Genomic DNA, 11,406 nt, shown 5'->3' on the forward strand with positions numbered 1-11,406 from the left:
CCCAAGCAGGGTAGTGTAAGGAAGTCCAGCAAAGACTGTCATGGCTGGGGAGATTCACGGTGTCCCTAGAGCAGCAGCATGGCTCAAATGTGAGACAGCCAAGTGGCTCATGGGAAGTTATGGAGGAGTCAGTGGGATGATGTCTCCTATCCATGCCTTGGTACCCAGCAGTGCTCTTTGGAAAAACAACTATTGTGAATGAGAGATGAGATAATTTCATTGGATTGATTCGTATGGATATGAGATCCTTTATCTTATTGTTGGACTCAGCCGATTCGTTTTTTTAGTATCTCCTCAGTCATCTGTGGTGGTCTGAGTGGCCCAGAGGCTCATAAGGAGTGGTACTATTAGGAAGTGTGGCCTTATTGGAGTAAGTGTAGCCTCGTGGAGGAAGTATGTCACTGGGGGTGAGCTTTGAGATTTCAGAAGCTAAAGCCAGGCCTGATGGTTCACTCTCTCTTCCTGATGCCTGTGGATCCTCTCAGCCTTTCTCCAGCATCATGTCTGCCCAAATGTTGCCATGCTCCCCACCATGGTGATAATGGAGTACACTTCTGAAACATAAGCTTGCCCCCATTAAATGTTTTTCTTTACAAGAGTTTCTGTGGTCCTGGTGTCTCGTCCCAGCAATAAAACCGTAACTGAGATACCACCCAAGATCAGTTGGTACTGGCTTGAAGCAGACTTCAGTGAGCCTTCAGGAATCCTGCCCACTCTTTGTAAAAGGTCTCATTTGTATAGGGCTATCCATTGAGAGCCACATAGATTAAACTGGTAGGACTGTAAAGACCATCCTAAAGGAATACAAAAGGGCACTCCCAAGAGCACCGAGGGTGTTGGGTTAAAATCTGAGGCCACATACGTGATTCCCACTATGAGTTGTTCCTTAGAGGCCACTGAAACCCCATAAACCCTAAGGTTATTGCCGCTGTGGGTGGTTGCATTCAGAACTAGAGATCAGGACTTTATTTCTAGACGCCGTATGTTTTAGCTTCCAGACACGAAGAAATCAAACTGGGGCTCAGCTAGAAGCTCCTTCCCTGAGGGTTACCTTTCACAGTGCTAGAAAGTTATCATACAGGCAGCTGGGGGAAAGTGACACCAATAGTCTGCCTTGGTTACAGACCTGGCATTCTACCACACCAGTATGCCAAAGAAGATGTATTCACTGGTGAAACAGCAGTGTGACTATTGGGATATGACCAACTGATTTATTATTTTATCTAAGGTTATTCCATAGGAAAGAACTCCCATCTGGTAAACCAGGGCAAATTCCTAAGGCTGGGAAGTTCATAGGTCCCAATGGCAAGGTAACTGCTATTAGATTTTTTTTAATGTATGTGATATGTGTGTGTGAAATCACCTTGTAAGCATTAGTGTTCATGACCATAGATCACTGGCTCTGTTGAGTAGGTTGGCCATGAGTGGAAACTTCTTCATTACAGTAAGTGATACACTGCAGAGACTCATACCCAGTCATATTCCTGAGAATGGGTGACAGTTATTTATTCTCGGTCACAGACGGAACAAAATTAGATATTTTTTATCACCCCCTCTAAGATTCAGGGCTCATCAGGAAGGAAGGACCTGAGAGAAATCTAAAAGCCAGAGGAAAGGGTGGGGTGCTATGTACCTGGTTATTCTGAATTGAAATGTCTCTGGAGGAAGAAGGGATACTCAGTAAAAAAGTAGACAAAATTCGGAAATCTCAGGGAATATTTACACTTTGAAGGCTCAGAAAGATGCTGAAGCCTCTAGGATTCACAAGGTCTTCAGTACATCGCTACTCCTGTGGAAAAACACCATCATGAAGGCAACTTTATGGAAGAAAGTGTTCAATTTTATGATTTCAGACAGAGGTTAGTTCACTCTATTGGTCTTCTTGTGGAATTCCTATCCCCTCCGGGCCCACAGTCCTTCCTCCTATTCTTCCACAAGAGTCCCCAAGCTCCGTCCACTGTTAGGCTGTGGATGAGTCAGTAGGTGGGTGGAGCTTCTCAAAGGACACCCATGCTAGACTCCCGTCTGTAAGCATACCAGAGTATCATTAATGGTGTCAGGGATTGGTGCTTGCCCATGGGATGGGTCTCAAGTTGGACTGGTTATTGCTTCACTGTTCCCTCTGTCTCTGCTCCATCTCCAATCCCTACATTTTTTTAGACAAAATAAATTTGGGGTTGAAGGTTTGGTGAGTGAGTTGGTGTCCCTATCACTCCACCAGGATTTCTGCTTGGTCACAGGCTTCATGTATTTTGTGACTAATATCCACTTATAAGTGAGTACACACCATGCATGTCCTTTGGGGACTGGGTTGTCTCACTCAGGATGATATTCTCAAGTTCCATCCCTTTGCCTGCAAAATTCATGATGTCTTCGTTTTTCATAGCTAAGTAGTATTCCATTGTGTAGATGTACCACATTTTCTTTATCCGTTCTACAGGTGAGGGACATCTAGGCTGTTTCCAGTTTCTTGTAATTACAAATAAAGTTGCTATGAGCATAATTCAGCAAGTGTATTTATGGGATGTTGGAGCATCTTTTGGGTATAGGTCCAGGAGTGGTATAGCTAGGTCTTGAGGTAGAACTATTCCAAGTTTTCTGAGAAACTGCCAAATAGATTTCCAGAGTGGTTGTACAGGTTTGCATTCTTATCTGCAATGGGGGAGTTTTGGGGGAAGAGTTTTTAATGGAAAAGAAAATTAAAGCCTGAAAATTGGGCCTAGCATTCAAACCAGTGTGTTTTCTACCACATGGGAAGGCAATACACAGCCTACAAAGGAGTTGACTGCATGTACCTTTGGATTTAAATGACTCAGTGTGTATCCCATCTAGTAGAAAATGACCCAGATATATACCTTTCACCAACATTTCCATAAAAAATATTAATAAAACTTCAAGAGAAAATGACCTACCATCAATGAAGAAAAATAATGGAATCTACTTTAAACCTCTCATCTGCAATGCTAGTTGCTGAAGGGGCAAACCCTCTTTTTCAGGTAGTAAATTCTTTCTGCCTCACTAGTCAGTCAAAGTACATCCATCTGTAAGAAGGTAGAAGAAAAATACTGTGTTTTTTTTTTTTTTCAGAGATGCAAAGGCTTAGAATGCTTTCTCAGCTTGCCGCTTTCCCTGGAACCTTTTCTTATCAGGTAGATTACAGACGTTTTCCAGAAAAGAGACAGCAATGGATTTAGGAACAAATGAGTCATAAGCAGCAATGGTACTGACCCAGTGGACAGAGCCCGGACCTGGAGCAGAGGCAGACATTCAGGAGGGATAGCAAGCAAGATTGAAAATACAAGACCAAAGCACGACATGTTGGGGTTAAAACACAGGTGATGAGAAACTCAAGGAAAACACAAACATCTGAGCACAACAGCCAGATATGAAATATATGAAATAAACTCTAGATGTAATTCTTTTAGCATCAAAGTCTAGATAAGTTACAAAATATGTACACTCAACTTGACCTTTATATTAAGAATGTACTTCTGGTATGTCTGGTCTCTGTATTTCATAATGTTGAACCAGTCAGAAATATGTGATTCTAACAGATAAAAACTCAAATCTGAAAAATATCACTCTGTCATAAGAATATAAATAGCCTTCCTGGGAGTTAATTGTTTTTAAAGATTTATTTATTTTATATATGTGAGTACACTGTTGGTGTCCTCAGACACACCAGAAGAGGGTGTCAGATCCCATTTCAGATGGTTGTGAGCTACCATGAGTTTTCTGGGAATTGAACTCAGGACCTCTGGAAGAGCAGTAAGTGCTCTTAACCACTGAGCCATCTCTCCAGCCCTGGGAATTAAATACTTAAATTAACTAGGCAAAAGGAGATATGAAAGATTGTGAGAATGTGGGTAAAGATAAGAGGTACTTAACATCAGTAGAGACAAAATGAATACTCCATCCTCAGCCGAGTATTGTGCAGAGATTTGATTACCTTCTTATAGTTACAATGTTACTCAGATGACTTCATCAATCATTCGGAAGTTAATAGTGTTTCAGTTAGGGTTTTATTGTTGGGAAAAGATACCATGACCACTACAACTCTTATAAAGAAGAACATTTAATTAGGGGTGACTTACTATTTCAGAGGTTTAGTCCATAATTATCATAGTGCAAGGCATGGTAGCATGCGATGCTGGAGAAGGAGCTTAAGAGTTCTACATCCAGTCTGCAGGCAGCAGAGAGAGAGAGAGAGAGAGAGAGAGAGAGAGAGAGAGAGAGAGAGAGAGAGAGAGAGCGCCACTGGACCAGGCTTAAGCTTTGGAAACATCAAAGCCTACCCCTAGAGACACTCTTCTGACAAAGTCACACCTACTCCAACAGGGCCACACCTCCTAATGGCGCCACCTCCTGTGAGCCTATGGGAGCTGTTTTCATTCAAACCACCACAGTGAGGCGATAGAACGAGCTCAACCTTGGCTTACAGTGGTGAGAGAACAATAGCATTTAAAGTGAGTAAGTCAAGAACTAAGACGCAAGCTTGTCCTCCATCACTGTGTGAGCACCAGCGGCATAACTCAAGCTAGAAACTGCTAGAAGCAGCTATCTGTGGGGAGATGGCAAAGATGCAGATAAGGGATCAGTTTAAAAAAAAAAAGCTAAGTCATCCATTAAACACAGGGAAAGGAGTAAATACTAAAAGGATACTTATAAAAATGTGACAGAACACATGTACACACATAGCCTCTGCCCACTCTAACCACTCACTCCTACCTTTCTGTTTCCTTGTAACTTCTGTTTGGATGCCCTCTGGCGTGGTGCTGAAAATGGATACATGCAGAGTTCTCAGTAGAGTGTGAGTGAAGAAACTCAATAGAGAGTTTCTCACTGAAGGTGAGATAAGATAAGGGAAGTGATGGAGAACTGCAAGGAGACAGGAAACCAATGGAGAGCCTGAGAAGAGGGCCAGGTTGTAGGGCACAGCTGTCCCCAGCAGCTAGGGCTTTGCAACCAGCCAGAAGGAAGCTGGGGCAGAATAGACCTTATTCCTCCCACCTCTTCATGGACGAGGGTCCATCCTTCTAAGTAAGGTCTGGATTGAGAGGGCAGGGAGACTGGAGGGGACAAGAGAGCCTCCAGCACACTTATGGCCTTGTCTACATACTACTTTGTCATCTCTCTCAGCAGTTGGAGCTGCTGCAAACTCCTAGTTCCTATTTCCAGCAAAGCCCCTGGAGTCTGCTTCATCATGCTCAGGCTCTAGAGTAGACTTCCCAAGGCTACCATCTTGGAATAGTTAGCAGCTGCAGTCTTGATGGGACTTCAATACATGCTGCTATTAGGTCTGTTTCACAGGAAAATGTGTGATCATGATTATACTGTGTATGTGAAACAGTAGTCATTGTAACAATGTGATTAGCTTATACGTGAAACAGTAGTCATTGTAACAATGGAATTGGCTTGCCTGGGCTTAAATGGCAACAGTGCTGCTTCCAGTAAGCCTTCCACCACATGATACACACATTGCTACTCTGTACCTGGGCCTGATATGTCCTAGATGAGGAAGTCTGAAAGGGATTAGTGAGTGAGACTATTTAGAGAATGGATACACAGGGGAGGATCCATTTCACTCAGCAGAGACAACAGATTCCAGACCTTGGCTCCTGGATGCCATTCCTGGACACAAAATCCCTGAGAAAAGCAATAAAAATTGACACTCTTTTTTTAAGAACTGGCCCTCTCCCCTCCTTCTCAGTGTTTTCTAAGAAGACTCTTACAGCATCTATGCACTTGTCAGAAGTGTTGCTGCCAGAGAAACCAGGCAGAGGATATACACAAGGTCACTGTTTTCTCATAACATTCTCCATATGAATGTGAATTTGACTTGTCTCAAAATTAATCAAACATACTTAAAATTTTTTTAGTAAAAGCATATTAAAAGCTTTTTCTCAGAGGATAGATCTCAGTACAGAGGGTAGAAGGCCAACTTTCAGGTTGATGACTATGTTTATGGCCTTGATGGTAGTCACAGTTTTGAGGTATACACTTGTCCCAGTCACTATTGAGATATAAATGTGTACACCTGTTCAAATGCCATTTACACCTCCAGAAGGTCACCTCAAAACATGAGACTTTGAGTCTGGTTAATTTTGCTATGTGTTTGTTTTTTAATCTCCACTTTTAATTCTTCAGATAAAAATAAGCTCAATAAATGATAGTTATAATCTTCTCTTTAGAAAGAAAAGATAAATCAGTGGTAAGGTGACAGAATACAAAAACTACTCGTCTCTTCATCAAGGAGCCAGGTGCTGTCCTAGGTGCTGGGGACAAACAGATTAAAACAGGCCAGATCCCTGTCCTCCTGGAACTGGCCTTCCAAAGCAGGTGGTTTGCTCAAAGCCTCATTGCTGCTCATAAAATCCAAGCCAAACTATATAAATAGTAGTTCCAAAGTACCCACAAGGCAGTGCTTCCCGATGCCCAGAGGAGAGCTAACGGCTTGAGTTTCCTAAGCTGCTTGACAAGACTCAACGTTTGTAAATACCAACCTTTATCCTGAGTCAGAAACACATGAGTCATTTTTTCTGGATGCTCTCCTGTCCATGGGAATTCACCAAGAACTGGTTTCAATGTCCCCTTACAGATTAATACCTTGGGTTCTCAAGTCTCCTGCAGAAGATTTGGGAGGGGTTGGCATATGACACTAACTCATCCCCAGATTATGGATGACGGGCTATGATGTAAATGGTATGCAAATAGTCGCATTGTTTAGAAAACAGTGGGGAGGGAGAGCCTGCGTGTTCAGTACAGACTCCACTGGAATTTTCTGAATATTTCCTGGGCTGGATGCAGAGGCATGAAAACCTCACACAAGTTAGACCACTGATACCTGCAAAAACTAGATAATGCTTCATCCCACCGGCTTTCCGATATCTGATTCTTCTCTCTGCTTGCTTTAGGCTGTAGCGTCCTAGGGAGCTGTGCAAGCACATGGCTGCTGCAGAGACAAGGATGTGACTGACACATCACAAAACCCAGGTAGCACCCCCAAAGAAAGCTTTCGCCCAACGATTTAAGGGCCCTTGAGAACCTTGCAACATCAAATGAGAAGATGAAGCCAGCAGACAGAAAATGAAAGCCACCGGAGTGCTGGAGGGTTCCCTTGAAGCCACGTCTATCCAGGTTCCGAGTTCCTCTTCAGGATGGCCTGTAACAGCACGCCCATCGGGACGTACCAACATCTGCTGCTGAACGCGAGCAACACTCTGGACCCCGGGGCGACCCCACTGTCCGCACCGCTCAGGATTTCGCTGGCAATAATGATGCTGCTGATGATCGTGGTAGGATTCCTCGGCAACACGGTGGTCTGCATCATCGTGTACCAGAGGCCAGCCATGCGTTCAGCCATCAACTTGCTGCTGGCCACCCTGGCCTTCTCCGACATCATGCTGTCCTTATGCTGCATGCCTTTCACCGCCATCACCCTCGTCACTGTTCGATGGCACTTCGGGGACCACTTTTGTCGGCTTTCAGCTACTCTCTATTGGTTTTTTGTCCTGGAGGGCGTGGCCATCCTGCTTATCATTAGCGTGGACCGATTTCTCATCATCGTGCAGCGTCAGGACAAGCTGAACCCACGCAGAGCTAAGGTGATCATCGCGGCCTCCTGGGTGCTGTCTTTCTGCATCTCTGCGCCCTCATTCACTGGCTGGACGTTCATGGAGGTGCCTGCTCGGGCCCCACAGTGCGTGCTGGGCTACACTGAGTTCCCAGCTGAACGTGCCTATGTGGTGACACTAGTGGTGGCAGTTTTCTTTGCGCCTTTCGGCGTCATGCTGTGCTCCTATCTGTGCATCCTCAATACGGTGCGGAAGAATGCTGTCCGTGTGCACAACCAGTCAGACAGCCTGGACCTCAGACATCTGTCCGGGGCTGGCCTGAGACGTCTTCGGCGGCAGCAGCAGCAGGCCAGCCTGGACCTGAGCTTCAAAACCAAGGCCTTCACCACCATCCTCATCCTCTTCGTGGGCTTTTCGCTCTGCTGGCTGCCGCATTCGGTCTACAGCCTGCTGTCTGCGTTCAGCCGGCGGTTCTATTACAGCGCCTCCTTCTACACCACCAGCACGTGCGTCCTGTGGCTCAGTTACCTCAAGTCTGTCTTCAACCCCATCGTCTACTGCTGGAGGATCAAGAAATTCCGCGAGGCCTGCATAGAGTTGCTTCCCCAAACCTTCCAAATCCTCCCTAAAGTGCCTGAGCGGATCCAGAGGAAAATCCAGCCAAGCACCGTCTATGTGTGCAACGAAAACCAATCCACTGTCTAGGGAGCTTGTCAGAGCAGGCCAAAGACCACTCAAAAGGTCCGGGCCCAGACTCTGCTCCCTAGCCTTTAGTTGTCTGCGTTTTGTGGTGACTACACAAGCACAAAGGTACTCATTTGTTACCAGGTGATCTGTGGCTTTCAATTTTCCAATTTCCATAAGACGAATTATTATTATTTTTTTCTCAGAAAAACCATATATAGCTCTCATGGGAATAGGGGCTTGCAGAAGTCGGCTGGAAAGTGAGAAGGGATGGGTGGGGGAAGCAAAAAAACAAAACTGGCTGAGGGTGGGGCAAGAAGAGGATCTATCAATAGAACATATCACTTTTATCCAAGCCCCCACTCCACATGCTCAGGAGAAGCCCCTGGTGGCAGATCATGGTGGCCACTGTTCACTTTGACGCCAGCATCCTTCAGAGTTGTATCTGCAGGGCCTGGGTATGGTGCAAAGGTCTTCATAATGTTTAACTCTGTGTTTCTGCTCACGTAAAGTTATCCTTTCTAGAAAGAAATCACGTTGAGATTGGAATGTTCTTGAGGTCCCCAGTGGCAGGTGGTGGTGGCGTTAGTGGCCCAAAGTTCAAAAATGTGCTTTGTGATAGCTTAACTAAAATGAGAAGTCCACCTAGACACTCAGGCACCAGATGTGTGCCCACCCCTCATACATCTGGCTAGCCCGACAGTTCCTGTTCATCTGTTCCTGTCCCCCCTTTGGTCCCTTTGTTTTTATCCTTTCCAGTGTGCTAAGAACATACCTAGTGTCCCTCGTCCAGTGGGCAAATGTTTGTAGTGACTCGCTCTCAGAAGCAGAAGCAGCCAGTGGTCCTGGCTTTGTTTACACATCTCTGGATAACCCAGAGCCTCGTGAGGCACCAAATCCACATTAGCGCCAGAATTGCTATAGGGACAGAACAGACACCCCTCCCCAAAGTGGGGCTTATACCCATCCACCTCTGTTCCTCCTACCTCACTCATGTCCACTGCTGCTGTCAAATCCTCTTGCCCAGAACCTGATCCTGGGAGTGAAGTTACTTAGTGGGGATGTTTTGCTTGTACCCTACACTTGGCCACTATGCTTGTGGCCACCCAGTATGACAGCTTCCAGTGAAGGAAGGCGAGCCCTGCAAATCTGGGGCACAGCAGTGGGTCCATTGAGCTCTCTATACAAAGTCAGATCTGAAGAGAGGGAGAAATTGAGAAAATCTGATTCCAGGTCTGACTCTCATCAGGGACCAGTCAGTAATCTTGCTCATTTCATCCTTCTGTCAGCCTCAGTTTACCCATTTGTTAAAGGAGGAAACAGGTCTACATAGTTCCAGTCCCCTTCATTCTACCCTTATCTTAGCCAAAAGGCTAAGAAGCGATAAGTCCCCTAGATTCCCGACTGGATGGTTCCTGCCTGGAATCACCAGGACCTGTACATTCATGTATTCACCCATAGATGGGCATTTATTAAGTGCCTGCTGGATGAAATGCACTGTGCAAGTAATAATGGTGGGAAAAGGCTGGACTGCACCCAAACCTAATTGATTTATCTCAGGAGTGTGAGAACTCAGCCCACTTGGCTCATTTCTTAACTCTCTCCAGGTCATACTCAGACGCCAGCTCCCTGCTCTCCCACTCTCTGTGGTGATGGAGACAGTGAAGGAAGCTGGGGTGTGGCGAGAACATAACTTACGTTAGGTTCAGCCCAGGGAAGCGTGTCTGTCAAGGAAATGACTGACCCGTTTCTATCAGAAAAGAGGGAAAGAAAGAGAAGATGGGACTGGTGCGTGGTGTATCAAAGTTGATGCCACCAATCCTGTGCCTGTCTCGGCACCCCAGGATAAAGTTAGCCTCAGCTTCCATGGGTGGAGTTCACAGGGCCCGATGGTGCCTGAGAGGATTGCCGGACCACTGTGGGGGTCAAGCCTGTGGGCACCTCTCCTCCAGTGGTATTATAGAGAAATTTTTCAGGAACCTTGAACAAAGAGAAATCACAAAACTGAATGAAGGTACCAAAATTTACATCAATGTGTGTTATATGATATATGTTGGATAGTAATATATATGTTTCAAAGTAATAATTTTGTATATATTTTAAATAAAGTATTATGGCTCTTTCAGTGTATAAAATCCATGTTTTTGCCATTTTTTTTGTACCAAAACTACTATGATAAGCCTGGAATCCTGTGCCCAATATCTACTTATTTTAGGCTAAACCCTTGACCCTGTAATTACAAGCTATGCAAATACAGGTTTTATAGCTCTAGAATCTGGGAACTCTAAGACCGAGAACCTGATTGACTTAGTGTCTGGAAAAGAACAGTTTCTTGACTCACAGGAGGTGCCTTGGTCCTGTGTCTTCATATGGCGGAAGTACAAGTGGGGTTCATAGTATGCGTGCGTGTGTGTGTGTGCGTGTGTGTACGTGCACGCACGTGTGTGTGTGTGCATGCACGCACGTGTGTGTGTGTGCATGCACGCACGTGTGTGTGTGTGCATGCACGCACGTGTGTGTGTGCATGCACGCACGTGTGTGTGTGCGTGCGTGTGAGTGTGTGTGTGTGCGCGCACACGCGCGCACGTGCGCATGCGCATGTATGCACTCAGGTATGCATGTGAGGGCCAGAGGTTGACATTGGGTGCCTTTCTCTATGGTTTTTCACATTAAAAAATAAATGATTAAAAGATGCTAACCCTATCAGGAGGGTGGAGACCTCATGACCAAATCACCTCCCCATAAGCCCTCTTAACACTATTACACTAGTGTAAGTTACAATCTCAGAATTTAGAAAACAGGTTTGTAACTATAGCAATTTAGGGTCTACACAGCCTGTACATAGCCAGCACGCCCGAAGCAGGCTGTGACACTGAGAAGACAGAGACTGTTGGAGAGGCAGGTGTCTCGGTGTCGAGGCTGCTCTTGACAGACATCAGGATGGTTCTGCGGGGTCAAGCAGCTTGTCTCGACTCTGACCGAAGCTGGCCACCGTATGCTCAGAACCACCCATACTTCTAGGAACTTCCGTCTCCTGACATTTGTCGTAAATGCTGTCACTAAGTCTCCATCACTGAGACTTGCAGGGCAAGTGCCGTTTTGGTTTCAGTCATTGATCTGTTTCTCATTCTCTTTGGTCCAGGATTTA

At 45.4% G+C, this 11,406-nt stretch overlaps 1 protein-coding gene across 1 annotated transcript; it reads left to right on the forward strand.

Annotated features, from left to right (window-relative positions):
- The first annotated feature begins 4,278 nt into the window (after positions 1–4,278).
- Positions 4,279–10,388, forward strand: Gpr45 (G protein-coupled receptor 45). Its single transcript, XM_032901026.1, has one exon. It carries the CDS (start codon positions 7,158–7,160, stop codon positions 8,277–8,279), a length of 1,122 nt encoding a protein of 373 aa, XP_032756917.1. The 5' UTR covers positions 4,279–7,157; the 3' UTR covers positions 8,280–10,388.
- The last annotated feature ends 1,018 nt before the right edge of the window (positions 10,389–11,406 follow it).

Source organism: Rattus rattus, chromosome 4, assembly GCF_011064425.1.
Source record: "Rattus rattus isolate New Zealand chromosome 4, Rrattus_CSIRO_v1, whole genome shotgun sequence".
Lineage (NCBI taxonomy): Eukaryota > Metazoa > Chordata > Mammalia > Rodentia > Muridae > Rattus > Rattus rattus.

Coding starts and splice junctions, on each gene's coding strand:
- Gpr45 (XM_032901026.1), top strand. CDS start 7,158: ATGGCCTGTAACAGCACGCCCATCGGGACGTACCAACATCTGCTGCTG.